Source organism: Chelmon rostratus, chromosome 6 (genome assembly GCF_017976325.1).
Source record: "Chelmon rostratus isolate fCheRos1 chromosome 6, fCheRos1.pri, whole genome shotgun sequence".
Taxonomy (NCBI): domain Eukaryota; kingdom Metazoa; phylum Chordata; class Actinopteri; order Chaetodontiformes; family Chaetodontidae; genus Chelmon; species Chelmon rostratus.
In genome coordinates this window covers 17,555,850-17,578,109 of record NC_055663.1, presented here as the reverse complement: position 1 = coordinate 17,578,109, position 22,260 = coordinate 17,555,850, and the positions used below count along the sequence as shown (strand labels likewise).

General features: G+C 41.2%; 1 protein-coding gene across 1 annotated transcript in view; it reads left to right on the top strand.

Moving 5' to 3' along the window:
* Positions 1-22,260, top strand: part of megf11 (multiple EGF-like-domains 11) — a 47,934-nt gene that overhangs the window by 6,190 nt on the left and 19,484 nt on the right. The window contains exons 3-5 of the mRNA XM_041938661.1: positions 19,050-19,296; positions 19,459-19,579; positions 21,212-21,348. Of these exons, the coding sequence (XP_041794595.1) occupies positions 19,050-19,296; positions 19,459-19,579; positions 21,212-21,348 (505 nt within the window). The remainder of the gene's footprint in view (positions 1-19,049; positions 19,297-19,458; positions 19,580-21,211; positions 21,349-22,260) is intronic.

The following is a 22,260-nucleotide window of genomic DNA, read 5'->3' as shown; positions in this document are numbered from 1 at the left end:
CAGTAACTTGTGTGGGGAGCAGTGGTGAAGGCTGTTTTTCACCCGCTGGTGTCCACCTGCTGTAGCCAGAAAACATTTCATCCTCTTCCCCGGCCTGAGGCTGCAGTCCCACTGAGACCAGACCTGCTCTGTGACCTGCCTGGAGTCCTGGGGTGTCTTAGATTCATCTCAAGGGCACGCTGGTAGATGTGGACCACTGATAAAACAGCAAAACAGAATGTTTGCTGCTGGATTGTTGTTTGCAATGAATGATTAATTGTTGCTGTTGGTTGGTGTGATTGCTCTAATGCCTGTGTGTTGTGTTTGTGGTCTTGAACATGTTTCTCTGATCACATGTCATGAAATGAGTTTTTGCTTTTTCATTTAACAGCTGGGGGCATTACGACAGTGTGATGACATGCACCTGCTAATGTTTGTTTTTTTGTGTCAGTTCTTCTCTGTCGTGCTTGTGTTTTCTGTTTGAATTGAATATTATTGTGCTCGTCTTCTCTGTGCCGCCGCGTATGCTTTGTTTTGTCAGCAGGGTTTGCCTTGAAAAACAACATTGTTCCCTGTAGGATTTTCAGGATGTAAATAAAAAAAGGGATGAACAAATATTAGACTCAATAAAACAGGGACAGCAGCAGTTTTTGCAAAGGCAATTCAGATAGATGGAGCTCTGCTTATGGAACTGAACAGTATGTCTTTAGTCATTTTAGTCTGCTGAACTATAGCACTGGATTTTGCCAAAGCAATGATATTATTGGTCGTTGTTTGCAACAAATATAGTATATACTGCTGTAAAAAGGCCAGCGCGGTATGAGATGAAATGGGAAATCAAATCTTTGTGGAATATTATGAGTTTATTGAATGAAAACCATATCAGGCTTTTTCAGAATCTTATGAGTTTCTTGGGTTTAAAAGTGGACTTTCTTTGTTTGAAGTAGCAGAGAAATGACCTGGTCTCTTTGCCTCCATCGCTGTGTGCTTTTCAGCACTCTCCCTTTTGATGAGCTTGTCACACAAGGTCACTATATGCTACAGTAATAACAGCTTTCAGATGAAGAGAATGATAAAGACAGATGTTGCTTGTACAAGGTATATTTAGCTATGACTGCCATCACTTGTAAAATATTAGGTGCAATGGAGCACTGTCGTTGATTTTATGTGCTTCAGTCTTATAATGATACGTTCCCAGTGCTCAAGGAGAAGAAATGTGCATAAATATGGAGCATTTAGTGTCTCTTCTCTCTGCCTTCCTGAAGTCTGCTTTTTACCGTATTGTGGTGGAAATGTTCACCCTCTTCCAGAGAGGTTCTAAAGATCAATGCTACCAAGATAAGTATCTGAATAGTCCAAAGGGTAGTTTAGCTTTGTTAACCACAATGCATCTTTTGCGTTCTGAGAAGAAATCTATCACACTTAATAGCCAAATCTAATGTGGTTGGTCAGCCGTGATCCATGAGGTAACATATTCCTCCCTAATGTATTCAAATGGGAAGGCAGCCACTGCTGCGGGTGCTATACACATGGTTAATTGATGAATGTGGCCTATGAACACTTGTTTATGGGATATTACACCAGATGGAGAGGGGAGTGGGCAGGGGTGGTACATGTTACTTATTTTCTGTTAATTGTCAACTAAGACAGTGAGATTATTTATTATTATTAAAGTTTTAAACCAGCGAATGGTTTCATTAGATCTTGAAATTGCGTTGAAATGAGAATTTGGGCTGGGTCAAGAAGATATGCTGTATTTCCTTTAGCTTCATTAGCTTATTTCATTTCAGACGACATTGCAGAGACAATATGAAGGAGTAACCAGACCAAAACTGTGCAGTTAAACTTCATTTTGGCTTGAAAAACATCCTTGCGAGGACTCCCTCTGGCACCCGTCGACAGTATTTACACATTATTCTCAGAAGTGCATCTGTGCCAGATGGTTCCTCTCCAATCCCGCAGCAGCAGGACATTGACATGCATCGCTGTCAAAGACCAAGAGACTGTGAATTACACTGAACAGGACAGAGATGCACACACGGATTCACTGTGGATTGACGCATCACTCTACACGTCTCCATACTTTTCTCTCAAAACTTCGCTCCTCATTAATCTTACAGACGGAAGAATTCAGTATTTGTTGCGTGTGTTTACGTGCGTTTGTCTTTTGAATGTCTGCAGCAGTATGAAATCCACAAGTTGCTTTTCTTTGAGATGATGGCCCCATATCAACAAAAAAACAGGAAAAGTGAGTTTTGATCTCTGCACCACCTTTTAAACGAGAAGTCTAAATCGATTGAATTCCTCATTATAAAACCATGCAAAGAGACATTTTGGGAGACCTATAAATATTCTAACCGTATCTTTCTGAAAGGGGTTCCTTTCTGCTTGTAACAGTCGATGCAGACTGCCTCATTCATTCTGGTAGATCAAAGCACCCGGCAAAGCTATTTCTCGAGGGGACAGGAGACGGACCGATCTATAGTGCCTTGTGCAACACAGTTACTACTCTGTATGTGTGTGTTTGCGTGTTGGCGTGCATGCATGAAGCCCCCCTGTGTTGACAGAGCTTTGTTTTTGTATAGTGCACCGGACTCGCAGCCGGTTTATATACTGCACAGTATGTGACAGTGTTATTTATCTTCTCCACAGCACAGAGGCCATGTTCATTGAGATATCACCTCTTTCTCCATATCGCACTGATGAACCAGAGCTGGTTCTGCCAGGTTTTTAGTAAATTCAATTTTAACTGAGTAATCTCAGGTTCATGATTGTAGATTTTGTGAGCATTAAAGCACTTAAAGGGCTGCGTTGGTGCTGTTTGAGACACCGATGAGACAGCCAAATACGATCCAGGAGGTCCAGTTTGAGTAACCGACTAACTAATCCATGCGTTTAAAGGCTTATCAGATTATACCAAAACTCTGAACAACGGTACATAATACCGCTGATTTTGCAACTCTATATGCCTGCCACAGCACTGGAGTGGTCTCGTTGAAATTAATGAGGACGTTGGTCTGAACACAACTGTACCCATGACTAGATAAGAATGGGTCGCACCACAAAAATAAATTCATAGAGATTAAATACATACAGATTAGTTGCTATTAAATATTTAAACAAGTAACTACATACAAGATGTAATTATAACTGACTGAACCAGCTGGCAAAGCTATCATCAGCTTGCTGACTTAGCAGATTAATTGAAGACTAGACTATATTGAAGAGCTAAGGGTAGTGGGATATGGCTGACTCATCTGACTGGACACTTGATCAAAATGCTGTTTAATATTCATGTAAACTGGAAAGATTTTAAATTGCATCTCCCAAAAAACATAATACGCCTCCAAGTGTTATGCTAATAGACTAAATGACTAAATGACTAAATGACGGTCGTCATCAGATATTTCCCACTCATTATAAACTGCGTAAATACTCATTACTCTCTACATAAAACCCTGAAACACACATATTTCTCTATGTATTCATATATAAATACCACAAAGTTACACCTACATTTCCAGTAAGTTAAAGTACCCTGTGGAGTTTTTGAACACTAGTAGTGTTTTTATGGGTGGGTCCCTGTTAGTTTCCATCACACATGTGAGCACATCCTGCTGCTGGTTTCTGATTGAAACGTCGCAGTGTGCCCACAAAGGGAGCGAAGAAGAAAAGCATCACCTTTACAAGAGTTTTTGTGGAAACAAACACACTCATGTTTGCTCGACCTCAAGGATACACACAGTGTGTTTTGTTGAGTAACGCTGAATGTAAGAAAAAAAATCACTTTTGCTTGTTTGCAAAAAAACTCCACAGGGCTCCTTTAGGTTTAGTATATTGTTTGGCTCCCTAAAACTGTTGCTCTTGCTGCCATGATGACTTCCTGTTTACACTGTTGATTGCTTTTGATTGGACTGTGCTACAGATGTTTTATGGTAACCGATTTACCAGTTACTAAAGTCTTTGCTACCTAAGGTACCTCTTAAGTTTTAATGGTGCAACCGATTGAGTAAAACACCACTGGTACTAACAGTCACGCAGAACTTTAGGAAGGACTGAACTTTGTTGGTTTGAGTTGAGCACTGAAATTGGCTGTTAAACAGAACAGATTGAACTGTGTGGATGTCACTGCTGAGGCTCTGACAGAGATTTCTCAAAATGTACCCGCATGCCTCTCAGATCTTTCCCTACATGTCTCTTCGTGACTCGTGTGACTTATGTGTGGTGTAAATCACTGTGCCAAGACATCAACTGACTGATGGTGAGTCCATCAAATGAATCGTGGCACACGCACCCTAGCTGACTGCAGGCTTCTTTACTGCTGATGACGCACACATGCACACATGCACATGCACGCATGCACACACATGCACACAGATGTGTGGTGATCATGATTTAAATATTATTCAAATATTCTCACTGAAAGCAACCACCACAATTTTTTGAAGAGGTTTTTGCAATAGTATTATGCATCAACTTGCTTGACACACTCACACACACACACACACACACACACACACACACACACGTCTTTATAACATTTTCCGTACATATAAGCCTCATTGGTCCAGTGTGCAGATTGACTTTGCCTGGCTCTGAAGATTTTTGTACCATTCCATTAACCAGGATTTATTGTTCCCCAAGAGCTCACTGCTCCATTACCTTTGGGACACTGCCTAAAATGTGTGGCTGTGTGTGTTTTGTGTGTGTGAGTGAGTGCATGTGTATTACTTATGTTTTGGGGGCATAAATATGTTTACACAGTCACATTGTGGGGACTTGCCTTTCTTTTGGGGACAAAAAGCACCTTCCCATAACGTAAATCATTAAATTTTAGGGTCAAGCACAAACGGCAGGTGGATATCACGGCATATTGTGGTGATGGTGAGGATGACACAATCATTTTGAATAGTGCAGATACAACATGCAGTCCCACTGGTCATTATCATCGTGATGCTTATTAGTCAGTAAGAAAGAGGGAGAGTTAAGGCCTCCTGGAACACACTACCCAGCTCTGAGAGTCTGTATAGATGGTTTGATTTAATAAGGACATTAAAAAGCCTTATCTCCCGTCCTTAAGAGAAGGTCAGTGTGTCTAAAATAGCTGAAATGCTATGATAACAGTTAAGAGAGATAAGATATCTCCTGAATGCTAATGTAGAACAAAGCCGTTTTAGGCTCATTTCACAGTCTATAAGTCACACTTGATTTTGTGGTCCTTTGCCGTGTTTGTGAAGTTTGTCTCAAAAGATTGAATTGATTTTTGTTGATCATTACTTTTCATGACCTGTGTACAATTCACTGTCTGGTAAACATACTGTAATTCCACACACCAGACTTAGAATGGGGTAGCTTTAAAACGCTGCTTGGTTTTGGTCTTGTGAAGTCTCTCGAGCAGTACCAAATATTTTATTCTCAGTCTTTAATGTCAGATTTTTTTCTCTATTTTGACCAGTGGTGCATCATTTTTGACTTGTGACCCTTTAAAGCGAAGAAATGCCTTCTTGTGAAACATTTTTAGAGGCCTGAAGAGCTACGATAAGAGAAAGATTGGAGAAAAGTCATAATTTGTGTAGTAGTTTTTTTTTTTTTTGTCTGTCTACCACCAATCTATACAATTGGATCCCCAACCTTTCTGGCTCGTGGCCCCTTAAAACAAACAACATCTATCAACCCACATAATCAGTGGCACAGGTCTACCTGTTGTGATGAGTTCAGCCAAAGAGTCATTTTTTCCCTTGTTTTGTTTGACTGTTTTTCTAAAGGCTAGAAAAGGAAAAAGGCAAAGATTGGAGACAAGCCTGAAAAATAAACAACAATCCTGTTAATCAGTGACCCTTCAGACTGAACTCGCGACCCCCTGTGGGTGTCCCGACCCGAGGTTGGGAACCACAGGTCTGGACTGCACACATGCACAGTCTCATGTCGTATTTTCATTGTCATTGACACCCGTATCACCTCTCAGGACCTTGACTCCGTGATAATTTTTGGTTGGAATAATAGCATGAGGTGTAATTCAGTTCCTAGGGATCATCACATTCCTTCGGGGGCTGTGTTGCAGTGTCCTTGGTTTGCTTTGGGAGCGGGGAGCATATTAGCAGTCTTTCTCAGATCCTCTGGTGCACCTGCAATCTCCTGATGTTTAACCCTGGACTTCATTGGAGTGTTGCAGTGATTACAGGTCGTCCTGAGGGACATCGATTGTCCTGCTCCTCCTAGGCAAGCCCCACACAATGCTGACGAATGAACCCGTGGCCCTGCCAAGTCCAATTAACTGTCAGTGCCGCATCGACGAGCTCCTCCGTTTGTTGAGAGTGAAGAAAAACAAACTTTTAATCAAATTTGCCTCCGGGCCCTAGGGTATTTGGGGTTGTATTTTGCATTCCACTGTGTTCTGCCTCGCCTGCAGTTGTGCCACCCTCTCAGAAGGTTATATTGCATGTTGTTTGTGTGAGATAGTACAATGCCTGCACCTTACTTTAATGGCAGCTCTATCTTCACTGATGAATCATCCCGCACTGGCATTTTAATATTATACAGTCAGAAAGCAGAAAAAGACTTGGAAGCTGGGTCAACTCATATAAAATGTATTGTGTACACTGCTACTGTTTTATATAAAAGGCAGTGCTTTGGTCTTTGAATCACAGAAGAGTGTTGTTTATCTTTGGTGTGAGTTTACAGCATTTTGTCACCAGCACATGCTTTTCCCCTGAAGCTGGAGTACACGTCAGTCTGGAATGGGTATAAGCACCTTTGATTTGCTGATCTGTACAAACCCAGGTTACGATCTTGCAGAACAGTTTGTGGGCTTTTCAGAGCATTAACATCTCTACAAATACCCTTCTGCTAATTCTACCAAGGTCGAGATAAACAACTCTACTCTCCTCTTCTCTGATTAGGGTAATGCAGACATTAAAAGCCCAGAAATTCAATTAAATTGGTGGCTTTTGCCACAGAGGAAAAAGGAAAAGGACAAAACACGAAGAGACGCTATCGCACAGCTAGAGCGTACTAAGTGGAACAAAGAGATGTAGCATGGGATCTAAACATCGACAAAAGGGCATCTGGATGATAAGGATCAAAGGAATTTTTTTAGAGGAAATGTAATCATTACCAGACACAAGGATGCATTCATGGGGATCCAATCTGTGTTGTGCAGAAACTGATCCAAAATTAGTTGAAAGCTGAAAAAACCCGACAAAAACAAGGTCAGTGCCAACGAAATTGTCTTCTTGCACGGACCGGCCGAACACGTGTCGTCGGTTGCTCAGTGTTAATTCCGAGCAGAAAAACAGACCTATAGGAGCTCAGCATGTCCTGTGGCACGCACTTCATTAAGACCTTTCAATTGGGTTTAGATGGATAAAAGGCAGAAAATGCTGACTTACTGGTTCAGGCACACACATCCTCAAAGTGATGAATCCCCCCTGAGAAATTCCATTTGCAAAGAAACTTGACACCATGTGATTCTCTCAGCCTCGCACTTTAAACATTCAGTTGTATTATGATTCTGGGACATGTTCCTGGGACTCACTTCCATTCCAAGCGTACGCATAGTGTAGTATGAATGACAAAATCGCCCTCCGCCGCAGAACAAAAAGAGGGTTAAGGTCCACGGATCAATCTCGCCGCTCCTTGCCTCGACTTTGAAATAAGCTTTTGGATGGAATTTTTTTTCTTTTGTGTCTTCTGTTTGTCCTTAAATGAGACAACTTCAGTTTTATCAAAAGTGACCAGTGATTAAATCTAATGTTGTGCTTGTTTTAAATGTTTTAAACGCTGTTCCGTCACTCATTGTAAATGTCATGAGGACTGAGATTCAGGATTTATGCCCCATGCTGACAGGTGCTGGAACCTCCTGCTCATCCCAGATGGCTCGATTAATTTCTTAGCTGCCTCTTTAACTTCAGTGTCTCTCTCCCCCTCTCTCTCTTTTTGTCTCTTTCTGTCACTCACACACTCTTTCTCTCTCTCTCTCTCACACACACACACACACACACACACACACACACACACACACAATACTCCCTAAGTTGCTGTTGTATACTTTTCACTTCACTTTGACTTTGAGAATCGGGGAGAATAATTCATGGGCCTAGCGAGTTTCAGAGACTGGAAGAACAACACTACTTTCAGAGCCAGCAGTTCATTTGAGATGAACTCCAGGATTTCTCTCTCTTTTTTTTCTTTTTCGGAGACGTCTGTAAAGGGTTCGCATTATACTGGAGAGATGATGGCATAAAGAAAAAACCCTTAATCTACAGTTTTTCTGTGTTAATCAAAGGCCAGAGATGTTTTCCTGTTTCTGTCCTTTCATATTGTACCAGCTATCTATCCATCCACTGCTGCTGCTCTTCATACCTAATTGAGCATTATGCACTGCTATGGTCTCCAAACTTCCATTTTTCAGATATTTGAATATTTCACAGTAGGTGATTAAACACACTGCTATACCACACTGTGCCTGTTTTTATAAATATCAATGACCTAGCAGAGTTTCCTGAAAGTTAAAATGACACATTTCTGCCATTTTTTGGCTTGTTTTTTGACAGGTAGGTCATTAAAATGCACAGGATTAAGGTATATGAGTGTGCATATAAATTGATGGAGACCAGTAAAAGTCTTTTTTAACTTCTAACTTTCCTCATACAATGTAATATGTCAGTCTGTTGGCTTTACTGGCGGTGAGACAGGTATAAACTCCTCCAAAGATTTATGACTTCATGATGAGCATTTGCATAATGTGAGATCATTAAAAAGCAATTATCCTTGTGTTTGTGTGAGCGTATGTGTTTCTGTATTGTTGGGATTAATTTGGTAGGTGGATAGGAGCACTGATTGTCCATCTTTACACTGGATGGTGTTTGTGTTTACAGTGAGCGACAGATCCATACACTGTGACGTGTTGGAACCATAAAATCATTGGTTTGAGTAAACAACTGACTGAAGTACCGGCCCTCTCTTCCCACGATAGTAATAGTTTGATTCAGGTTTTATTTACTCTTCGATTTTGTTTGCCCTCTTTGTAAATTGGCTGTTTTGTCAGTTTTTACTCTCTGGAAATTATTCATTTTAGTTTAATTTGTAGTTGTATTTGAATTTCTAAATGTACAGAACCAAACAATAATACAAAGTTTAATACTGAATTCCCAGATGACACCTCTCATGTTTTAAACTATTTTGAACCGTTGGAGCAAAGTGTTGGTGAAACTGTACAAACTACACAGACTAAGACATTAAAAGCCATTTTCTCAGTCACTTGTTTTACTATAACCATGTTTGCATCAGCATATTCTAATGTGCATTAAGAAGTGCTGCATTAAAAAAGGTTGACGGAACGAGCAAAATTGGACATAGCAGACATTTCACTTACATAACTGATGAGCTGTTCCTGCAGATTAAAGCGTCTGCTCATCACTCCACACAGATCTGATGTAAACGTCTTCACCTTATGACACGAAACATTATGCCAGATTTCCATCATGTTGTCTACACCTTTTCACCATTTCAGATTCGACTGGCCCTCTTAATTACGTCATCGTGTAGCGCCCTCTTCCTCTGCAATTGTTTTCAGACCGGAGAATTGTCGCCACCTACTGCGATTACTCTCGATGAGCAAACTCCCAATAATTGCATAATGGTAGTGGATGGAAACAAGCGTTCATTTTCATTTTCTTTTGCTAATCTTCTCACAATTCCACTAAAATTTGCCATGCATTAGACTGAAACCTTATTAGAGCATTTCTGCCAGGTTTGATTACTCCCTACCCAGTCACCAGACTAAAATGTTGGCATAGTACATTTCGGTAAGCCATGGATATGTTAAATTTGTATGTTTCATATGTGTCATATCAACATGTCTACAATAGGTATCAAAGTTATGTAGTTCAGATTACTGGTAAATGTATCTCTGCAGGAGAAGATAGGATGGTGGTGGTGTGACAGCTAGGCGAGATGACTGTACAAGCCTTATTTGTGGTGACAAACGAAGAGTTTTGAATGAGATTTTCAGGCGTGTTTATGGCAACATGGATTTTTTTAGGCCAAAACATGTTTTTTGTGCTTAAATCTAACCAGATCATAGCCACGGTGTAATCAAAACATAAAATTGTAAACTAAACAGATGTAAAGTTTGGTTTAAAAGAACATTAAGAAATACGAACACGCAGATTGGTTATCTCACATGAAAGATATCCTGGGTTTAGTTTATTTGTGTGCGCTCTTCTCAATGGTTTGAATTGGATGGTGCTGTTGGCGGGCCAGATGTTATCCTAGATAGTTGCACAAGTCATGAGTGTTGAAGGTTATGGCCAAATAAGATAATACAATATGAAACCCACGTTTTAACCTGGGTGCAGCCCATGTACATTAAAGTTCTGATAATCTAATAACCTTAAGAGCAGCAATAAAGCTTCCCTCCTCCCATGAATATATCTTTTCCTTTTGCATCTCTGCTCTGTCCCAACCTTTGTCATTTGCTCCTTCACAGGTTGGATTCATGTCAGTTACAAATGGATTCAGTTTTCTTTCACCTTGATAAATGAAAAGAAAGCCCCTCTCAAGGGTCTGCAGCACAATCAGCTATTGACTGTATTTGGCTCCATGTTCCAAACACCAAATATAGCTAAATCCACTGGTTCTATTTGTAGTTGCATTCGTAGTTATGAGAGGAAACAACAGCAGTCAATGCAAACAGCCCACCACACGAGCCTAAGATGGCAAAAATATGTGCAGCTGTACTGAACATACTGGTAGTCAGCTGTGAACTGAATTATGCTGCAGTGAGTGATTCGAAGCAGTACAATATAACTGTCATGAATTCAAGCTAACCACTGTTCTCCATAAAGGATTGAAGTGACAACTTTTAACATCCACATTTCCCTAAAGGGGGCTGAATAACTGGTATTAAAAAGACTTCAGGTAATTAATACTGAGGTAAATTTTCAGGTACGGAAAGTCACGGCACATACTTAAACTGCAGTCATCTGGCTCAGCTCCTCCTGTGGACATGCAAACCTTCATCTGAGACACATGTATAAGATTTTTGGGCTAATTGACTAAAAATTAATGAGCAGCTATCTTGATTTTCAAAGACCACATTTAACCTACATGTCAGAGGGAAGTTGTTAATACTTGAAATCTAAAATCCAGAAAATAATTGAGTTATCTTTTAAAAGTGATATTCAAACATCTGGATTTAACTGCAGGGCTGTGTAGTGTTTGTGCCTAATGATCACTTGTGTCGGATATATGCTGAGATGAATGTTTTTCCCTATTATGTGACATTGCATGTACTGTGCCGTGTGCTACTTCAGCATGACGGCTGCAGGCTCCAGGATGTTCTATTGTCTGTGTAGTGTGCGATGCTGCACTGGCGCTAATTTTGGGGCTTTCATTTGGTGATGCACCAAACAAAACCTGCTTTTATAACCTACTATTTTCAGTACCGCAGCCCAGCACACGCATAGATAATTGATGCCATGTTGATGTCAAAAACAAACTGGTTTAAAAAATCTGTTTCAAGCTCGCACCTCCTGATAACAAGTCCTAGATTCACCTATGGCTGCCTCTGCCTCCTCTGTGTGGAGAGAAGCAGACGTGTCTGTTCAGTGTCACACGAAGCACTCAGATACAGTTATTACAATAAATCATAATCCGTTAATGAACTGAGTTGAAGTTAAGTCTAGTTTGCCACGTCGCCAAGTTTTGCGACTTGATTTGATGTTCATTTTCTATTTCAAGATGCAGCCTTGAGGATCTATAATGCCATTTATTTCTCTCCTCTCACATTTCATTATCAAATATAAGAGCAATTCTAAGCTTTTGTCTTCTTTTAGTTATTTATTGCCGTATTGATTGTAAACAAGACATCAGCTCTCAGGGTAAGAGGATGGGCCTTCTGTAAATGTAAAGGGCTACCCCATTTAGCTGCAGCGGTGAAAGAAGTATTCAGATCATTTACTTAAGTAGAAGTAGTGATACCACACTTTAAAAATACTCCATTACAAGTAAAAGGCAAAAGTATTGAAGTATCAGAGGTAAAAACAGTCATTACGCAAAAAGGTCCATCAATGTATGATATTGGGTAACTAAGTTGGGCTAAGTTAAGAGCTTTACAATACGTTTGGTATTTCTTTCTATAACAATGCATCATATTTTATTAACTGATGATATGTTTTGACGTAGATGTGGAGTTAGTCCACATGGGGTTAAAGTGCAGTCTCTGTCTCTCACATGCAGAGGTATAAAGTAGCATTAAATTAAAATACTTGAGTAAAGTGCAAAATACGCAAAGTAAGAGTATTAATATACTATTGTATTATATATATAATATATTATTATATAGCACAGCAAATCATACTTAAATACAGTACATGAGTAAATGCACTTCCTCAATTATGTCTTCGCTGCTGTTGAGATGTGCATACACACACAGCTGCATCCCTTCCACAGCAAACATTAATGAAATATTGCCCTGAGGATTCTTTGGATTCTTCTCATGATGCTGATCGGGGTGCCCCTATTGGCATTGTACACATGCACATCAGTCTCCACTCTGTGACCGCACCCCTTCACATTGACTGCTGATGCCCCATGGCACATGCTACTTCATCCTAATTAAAATTAATAATTGAAAAAAGGAAATCAATGTGTGCAAATTAAGTGTGGTAACAGTCGGTTGTATCGGGTTGACATTGTTTTTTGAGCGGCTATGTCGCCGCCCATGACTGATCTACTTTTGTGCGTTATGTCTGTGATGCAGTGCAGCCGTGGCTTTATTTATACTCCGGTCACCGTGTATCGGTGTGTACTGTAGATAAACGTCCACTTCAGCTCTGATTGCTTTTTTGTTGTTGTCCTGTGGCAAGAGAGCAAAGGGTTTGTTTTCTGCAGGACGGGGTGAAGGGTAAATTATTAATTGGAAGGAGCACTGGGCTGTGTAACAATTTGCTGATCCAGAAGCTTTCATGAGCCGTGTCAGGTTCTGTTGAACAAGTGACTGGTTTACTGCGCTGAGGCAAAAGCATCCCTCACAGCCTGCTCGCATTGCTGCTCAACACAGCCTATTTTATTAGAAAGAGAGGGCCACTCTTTTAAGTCGCATCACTCTTAAGTGCTTGTTTAGAGTGTGGCGTGAGATGACCTGGCCTTGTCTGGCTTGGTCAACCAGTGGCCCTGTTAACCCTGTTAGAGAAGCACTGCAGAGAAACGGGCTGGCACCTGCAGGGCTCGTATTGATCCAGGTTCACATCCTGAATAGAACTTGGACAAATGATCAGATCCTCTGCAGGATTAACAACCAGGCTAGTCGTTTTAATCAGTAATGCATAGGCCTAAAAGAATTAAGTTATTCACTCATTAGTTTTGTGGTTCCAAATAGGCAACAGTCAGATCTTGTTACTACTTATCCAACTGCAAGGTGGTATCAGGAGGGGGCATATGGTGCATTATAGTGAACAATCAGAGTCACCATGTTGTGCTGTGGGCTTGGCTCTGTGCTGCTCTCTTCCCCAGGGGACTGTGAACACACAAGGGCTCGGCTAAGATGAATTAGGGCAGGACAAACGACACGCCCAACAGCAGAGGCTGCAGCACGCTGTTATTCCAATTCAGCAGAACTGCCCCCATGACTATTGGCAGTTTCTTCTGTATATTTAGAAATTCATTTGTCAAGCTCACAGGGATGCATCTAAACCGCTTGCTTGTCGTGTCTGGGTTTTCTGAAAACTAATAAATAACAGTGTAATGGGAGTCAGCAGAACATGGAGGGGACAGTAGGGCCTGTCTTGTAGGGTATTGGCAGCTTTTACAGCCACACGTTTAACAAAGATGAGAGACATTTATCACTCAATGCAAATTTTCCACTTTACACAACAATCATCACTTTCCCTCTAGACCTCGGTACCAGTCCTGTCTGCTTTTCACTCTGTTAGTCTGCATCATTGAGTCAGGGAGCTGTGATGAATAGCTGAATGTTCAGTCGGGCTTTTATTGAATAACTCCTATTACAAATAGCTCATATTGACTGAAGAGCAGAATATAACATACTCTTGTGTCAGCTAAACAGTATGCATAATTGCTTCATTGTTCCTTTAAATATGATCAATTTAAATATTTAAAATCTGTGAAGAAAGCCCGTCTCTTCTTGCCATTTTGAAACAGTGACTAATATTAATTCTGGTCATGGACTGGAGTGTAATTTGAAAATTCGGATCTGTCACGAAGGAAAAAAAAAAAAAGAACAAAGCTAGTGGTACAAAGTGTGAATCAGACAATATGAAACTCAGAGGTGCACTCTTCTCGTGAGGCAATGCAGGAGACTCGTCAAGACAATGAGTCACGCTGCTTTGCTTTGCGTCAAGCTCTCCTAAAGACTAACCGGGGAGGAAAAGACTCTCAGGAGCCAGAACATTTTACCTTCTAATGTCTTGTATGAGTTAAGTTATTCTTCGTGTCAGCACTGTGTGTTAATAATAGTTATGTGACAGTGAGTGGCTCTGGCAGCGGGGAGTGAAGTTTGGCTGTGTGCCAAATATTCCAATCGCAATAATGTGGTTTTCCCAGTTAGAGTTGGCAAAGAAGCAAGCGACTGTCTGCACCGACCACCTCGAGTGGCCGGCGTTTATACCGGCCCAGCCCTGATTCCTGCTTTGCTTTTGCCCGGCGTCCAGCTGAGTAAGTGAAGTATGAAAACTCTGATGCCATTTGAATGTGGAGAGACATTCTGCTGTTTAATGAGCTTGACTCAGGCCTTCATTTTGAATTTAGCTTTGAGAAGCTTTCTGTGGCCCAGACTCCCCCTCATAGAGAATAAACATTTTGCTGAAGAGGCCAAGTTCAGGAGAACTTCTGAATGAAGCCAGCTGTGGAAAGCTGTTTGGTTTTAATCTGGTTGAAGACAGCTCATGATCATGCAGACTCTTGAGCACACTTCAAAGCTCAGCACCACCACGATGGCTCTCTCAGCCCATTCTTTGGACATCACCTTCAGAAGTTTACTATCTGCCTGTGCCCCTCAACGTGATCTGTTTTGTTCCAGCCAAGGGGATTATACCCAGCTCCTTGGGATTGGACCTTCCCCTGCAGTGTGTGAGGTTATCCACATTGCAACTGTTATGTATTATGAGCTCTGAGAGTCCGGGCTGGCTAGTGTATGTGTCCTCTGGCTAGGCTCACTGACCCAGGCCAGACCAGTTAATGGGCTGGATTGCAGCTTCTCTAGTTTCAGACTTGTGTGGGATTCGCTGCCTACACACCACAACCCACAGGGGGTCCTCATCACCTCTGACAATTTAGCGGTGCTCTCTAGAAGCACAAGCCTTCATGCTACATGCTACTTTCCTTTGCTGTTTCTCTCTGTTTTTGCCCACAGCTCATCATGAACTCTGACTCCTTAATCACAGTTAAATGCTGTCAGAGCTAGGAAGTGAGAGACTACTGGGTAAAGTTTGAGAACCTCTGTGTAGGAGAGAGACAGCGAGATAATGGGCTTTGCTCTCAATGTGCTGAGGCCTCTAACTGCAAGCTAAAGAAGGTTTAAAACTTCAAATGGTAACATTTGTTGAGCTCCTAAGCACCAGAAAAGTCTGCAAATTAAGCGCTGGATAGATTTTGGTTTTCTCTGCTGCTCTAGGTATTTTTATTTTTTTTACTGACATCATGTTTTGAGTTATACATGTCAGAATATAAAATGGTACTCTGTATTAAAGTGGTCAAGGTTTGAAGCTGGAACCAGAGGTGCCTTCAGCGATATAGGCAGTGCCTGTTTTTGTACTGTGCTAAGGGAGCACTGTTGAGCTGAGGGAGCTCTGATGAGTGCTTATAGAGTGCTAAACCAGGTTGCAGCTGAACTGCTCATCCATTACCCCGGCCGCCCGCACACACCTCAGATTTAATGTGCCAGGGTCGTTTGCGTGGCAGCAGCTCAACCTTCAGGGAACTCATTCATGCCAGACTGGAGGCCAGCAGCAGATTAGATCAAATCAATGTGAGCCCTGTAATGTGGCCTCTAGTCTGTCCGACCCGCAGAACTAATACTGCACTAGCCCAGTGTTTCAAGACCCCCTTCAGGGCAGACCTGTCTGTATCAGGGAAGGGCTGATCATCTTCCTGCTGTGTACCTGGAAAAACAGGCTTCAGTGCCGACCATGAAGCAGGGCTCATTAAGCTCCCACTCTGACTGATCACAGCCCTGGCAAAGCGAGCATACAGGGAGGGGGCGTAGTGTCTTTACATTTACAACTGAGTCTGCGATGATGTGGGAATCAATAGTGGGATATTCACCGTCCTGGCTGCTGTGCTGGCCTGGATCTCAAGCTGGGCTTTTATGTGAGGCAATACAGCCGCCGCCGCTGCTGCCGGAGAGACATAAGGCTGTACCAATCACTTAAATCACCACTAGATCCTCGAAAGAACGATGTCCCTGGTGAGAGTGAAGACTGCCTGCTACCCCAGCTCAGTGCCGATTGTTCTTCACATAAAAGCCGGTTGCTCATTTAACCTTGAAGATTAGCTATTTGCTTGTAGTTTATGGGACGTATTGAGTTTTTCTAAACAGGCCCATCCCCTGAGGAAAGTGAGAATTGCTTGTTTTACATCATTCCCTTAGGTACCACTTAGTGCTATCACTGAGCTATTTACATTAACCCATGTAAAGCAGCTAGGTTACGTAACTTAACCAATTTCCTTGAGTGGCAATATTACAATACAGCTGGCAAGACTAATTTTGCTGTTTGTCGTTGAGGGATGACGCCCCTGGGGTCTCTGTATTTGCACAGTTCTCACAGAGGATGAACATTGTCTCATTCAAATTGAGCCTTTCTGCACTGGTACTCCGAATTCAATAATATTAGTCATTTAAAAGTACATTTAGCAAAGTCTGAAAAGTGAGCATTTGTCATCAGAGTAACAGCAGTTTGATAGTTTCACAGCCTCCAGTACCTGACCATTTTCCCCCCACCAGCTATTTCGACAGCTGACTGCTGAAGTTGCACCTGAAAAAGGTGTTAAAAGACATCCCAGTAACAAACTGTTTTATTTGAAGAATCTCTCGTTCCTTGTGTTCTTAATCTTTGCATCCTCTTTTGCTCTTCCTTCTAGTCACTGAGAGGTGCGAACAGCTTGCTTCCCTTTTTGCAGATTAATTTCAGGGTGTTATTAAGACCTTTCTCTATCATGGTTGTGGGATGTCAACATCACATATACTCACCCCGGTACAGTACACATCTTCGCCAGTTTCCTCGAGACAGAACTATATTTTGCACCTGTTTGATCATTTTAATGTTACTTGTAAGCAGTGCAGAGTTTTAGTCATCCTACTACAAGGGAACCACAAGGAATTTGAGTTAAAACACACTAAGGGAAATGTGATGTGCATTTTTCACTTTTTTTTGACATTTTATATATAAAATGATTAGTTGATTTAATCAAGAAAATAATCTGCAGCTTCACTGATGATGAAAATAATAGTTAGCTGCAGCCCTACTCTCATTAACCACCACAGTCTGCTTATTACTAAGCACCAAATGACAAGCTAACTGTAGCTAATGATTAGCTACAAATACATTACAACTGCAAGCGCTAGAGCTCAGCTAGATACACTCTTAGCATTAGCGGCCATCCTGGTAGGTAAGGATAGCATTTAACTAACGTTCACAGACAAAGTTCCATCTATTGATCTGTCAGGAAGGATGAATTTGCCATTAGAAAATGGGGAAATCAAAAGTTTAACTTATTTTTGATAAATACGAAACAGATTTGCCATATGTATTACAATTGAATAGCTAATTGTGATGTTTTTGTTGATATTAATTAGGGAATAAACATGCCTGATAGGCTAAATAAGTCAAAAAGGAAAGAAAATCAACAGCTGTGTGACAACCTTTATTCATTTTTTTTAGATTATTTGTATGGCTTTGTCCAATACAAGTATTTATTGACTTAAAGAAAGACAAATGTTTTTTTCAACAGTTAACTTGATAAAGCAGCCTGTCTGCAAAGCAGCTGTAATGTTTATCAGTTTTCTTTGCAGTGTATTTTTCAGCCAGAAGCTTTCTTTAGTCACTTGGCTGTAGTTTGATGAATGTTTTGAAAAGCTCATATTGACAGGAGATATGAATTTTGTTCTGCATTGTTGCTGGCTTTATAGATGTCTTACAGAGGCTTTGCAGTGTTCACAGGTGTGAAACAGGCTCAGTGGCCGCACACACAGTCTCATTTTGATTTCTAGCTCACGTTTGCATGTCTCCCTGTGTTTGCGTGTCCATTTCTCTGAATGTGTGTGACTGTCTGTCAGAGTTACCTCTGTGATGGATAGCAACCAGTTGGGGGGTGATCCCTTGTTTTTTGCTCAGGGCATGCTTGGATACACTCCTGCAGCCTATGACCCAGACCCCGGTGATATTTTGACTTCTGTACCACCCAGCAAATACTCAAACAGGATAATATGTGTGTATTTGTTTGAGTATTTAGGTACAACAGAGCGGTGGCGTACTGCATGTGGGACTGACTCAAAATGTTCTTGTTAATGAAGAAACATGTTGCCAAGTGCAACAGTGTGGCTCATTGATGTGTTTTTAATTGTTTTTGGATGACAATGGAGCTCTGTGGCACAGATGAATTAGAAATATCAGGCTGCACAGATTTGTAGTTCTGTCTGAGTTGTCGGTTTTGATCTTTTTGCGGGACATGTTGACAATAAAAAGAATAAGAATATCATTATGGGTTAAGCTAAAAACCACATTTACATTACAAACTGTTTTTTTATTGAACTGATAGAAAATGAATAATACAGGCATAAGCTGAAGATGAATGTCAAGATTAAAAAGCATATGAATCACTATGGGAAAGTTTTCACAGTGTATCTCAGTAATTAGTTGCGAGGAGTCATTTCCAGGAACATTCACTATTCATGGTAAACTATTACATATATTGCAGGAATCCATTTATGAGTCATTTTATTACTTGATTGCATTTATTTTACATCTGATTTCAGTTTTCAAGGATACCTCCTGGTGTATATTCTCTTTTGTATTACTCTGGCTGATGCCGCTGTCTCTCTGTGCCTGCAGGCTGTGAGAGTGACTACTGGGGACCTCATTGCAGTAATCGATGTCAGTGCCAAAATGGGGCAAAGTGTAACCCCATCACAGGTGCCTGTGTCTGCACTGATGGGTACCAGGGATGGCGTTGTGAGGAGCCCTGTGAGCACGGTTACTATGGCAAGGCATGCCAGCTACCCTGCCAGTGTCTCAATGGTGCCACCTGCAACCACGAGACAGGAGAGTGCATCTGTGCACCGGGGTACTCAGGGGCTTTGTGAGTACCAGCGTCACATTTATTCTTTTGCAACTTTCTTTTTGTTGTCTAAGAAATATAGTTTGTTGTTTGTCTGAGCGTTCTTTGTTGATGCAAAGAACTGCAGGCGAACACAAGTGACGCGTCCGAGACGTCTGACTCTTGACTTGTGTCTGCTGACAGCTGTGGAGAGCGCTGCCCCTCCGGTAGTCACGGGCCTCATTGTGAGCAGCGCTGCCCCTGTCAGAATAGAGGAACGTGCCACCACATCACTGGAGATTGTTCCTGCCCTGCCGGGTGGACGGTAGGTCACAGTTAAGGTGGGAGGGTGATGAGCAAGACAAGCCTGAGGGAAGAAAAGGCTTGAATACCGTTGGTGTTCTGGAAAAAGACGTTTATATCTTTAATGTACTCTTTACAGAAGAGACTGACATGTTGAGAACCTTGATCAATATGCTGTGTTCAATTATAAATGAGAACGTGGGATTCTCTACTCCCTGCAGGAAAAAAAAAAATGGAGCTCCTAGTGGGGAGGTTGTGCATGCGTTCTCAAACCCCTCTTCACAAAGTAATGTCAAGTGAACATGGCCACCCACAGTGAACAATATAAAGTGTTTGTTACATCCCTGTGTCCTAGTGTTTCAAGGCAATGTTCCCAGTTTGATCTGAGCTCCACACATGTCAGCATGTCATCTTCCTTGCACTCTCCGTCTGTCTCTACTGTCAAACTTTTGAATAGGGGAAATAAAGCAAAAACAAAATCTTAAAAAAGAGCTGTATGCTTTTAAAACCACTGCCTGCTTTGATTTTTGGCGTCAGGGGTGGAAGTTATGGGTAAGATTGTATGTTTATTGCAGTATTTATATATCATGATTTAACATATTCTTTCTGGAATTCAGTTTAGAAAATGATTGCATATGTAATAACCAGATATCAATGCTAGTTTTCAGCTAATCTATTGAATTACATGCATGACAAATCGAGAAACTTCATCACATTTATACAAAAATGTTATAAAGATTAAAGTTTGCTGAAATGTCACAGTTGTGTATGCAGGGGTGCAGGGAAATGAGGGGATAGACCCAAATGAATGGACACCAAGCAGCCAGGCTGAAAAAACGAAAGTGAGCTTTTATAATGTAGAGCTAATTCCAACTCACAAAAGCAAACAGGAAGCAGGCTGGGGCAGATCCAAGACAAGTACCACAATTGAACTAAGAACAAACTGGGACTAAATACACAAGAGGCTAAATAACTAATGAAACTCAGGTGATACAGAAAACTGGCAGGAAAACACACAAAGACAGGAAGTAAATCAAAACATTACACATAAGGAGAATAACTTTCAAAAATAAAACAGGAAACAGACTAAGCCAACCCCAAAACTGTTATATGTAAAGTCATCGTCATTGATTTGCACTGTCCACAAATACCTACAACAGCCAGAGGTTTTAAAGGGACTGCAATATAAACAGTATGATTCAATCTCTGAGGCAAGACGAATTTCTCATTACCATATTCCCTTTAAATCATTTAACCTGTCGATACAGCAAAAATAAATGCTTCATCAGTACATAAGAATATTCTGGTGCTGGTGTATGTTATTCATACCATGATTTGAAGACGAGTAATCAGTAACCCCATGTGAAAATAAACTGTTATTCTTACTCTCCTATAAAATAAAGTTGAGCTTTTTGAAGATAATATGTGAAAATAGTGTCAGAAGAACTGTGTTGTTTTGAGTGGTGTTGTCAGTTTTATTTCTTGAATGTAATAACCGTCTTGATGTTCTAAATAGGAGGCGGTAAGGCACCTGCCAGAAACAGAAAATACGTAAACAGCGGGGTCCAAATTGCCTAAACATCAATAAAACAAAAGAGTCCTGGCGTCGTGATCGATGTATCTCACATGATTCTTTGCTGGCTGTTTTTCAAAGGGTTCAGTTTGTGCCCAGCCGTGCCCTCTTGGCAAGTACGGCATCAACTGCAGCAAGGACTGCTCCTGTCGTAATGGCGGACTGTGCGACCACATCACGGGGCAGTGCCAGTGCGCAGCTGGTTTCAGTGGACGCAGGTACGCGGGCAGACAGCCCTGGCAGACGGATTGCTCAATTACTATGCACAAAAGCCTTCCATGAAGTACCCTGCAAACCTTTGTACTCCTAACTTTGAAAATAGGTCAGACAATGGCATGATTTATTGATATTAGTATTTAATGCAAAGTGATGGTTTCACACCGACAGTTACACATTAAAAAGTCAATCATTGACCTATTCTCTTTGTTGACATCCAAATCAGGCACAAACCTGGCTGTTCTTTTAAAAGAGCAACGAAACACTGGAATAATCTCACGCTCAAGAGAAATAAGCATTTATAAATGCCCATTAGTCCATTTGAAGGTGGATTGGAAGCTTTTAATAGGGGTGTTTATGTTTAATTCATCTTGTACTTCATGCTGGCCTGCAAGGTTTCATGTCTTCAGCCTTCATCCCCCTCCACTCTCAGCCTGTCCATTGATCTCACCATGGGCTACATGCTGTTTGGATTCTGCTCATTAATTATAAGTAATGGGCTTATATTAAGGTCTCATTGAAATCCACAGATCTTTTCACTTCCCCATGCCTGCCAGAGCAGCCCAGAGCAGCCTGGGTTTATTAGTTCAGCTAAAGCAATTGTCTCTTGGATGGAAACACTTCCTTGACAAGACCTTTTCCTTTACTTTATTATTTTGCAAAATTGCCCTCATTCATTTTGCAAGTGGCAGGTGAATTAACCTGCCAGGAATAATCTGAGATTGTGCTATCCCCCGCCCTCTGCTGTATCGTATAATAATACCATCCTCCCCTGATAAAACTAAAACAGGGGTAATTTAAACATGAAGCATAACTCGCCCATTTTGTAACGTAATTGAGCTATTTGTAATCGCTTTGTTAGGCTCTTGAGATTGATACTCCACCAGGATTGTATACTTAAGTCAGTATATTTA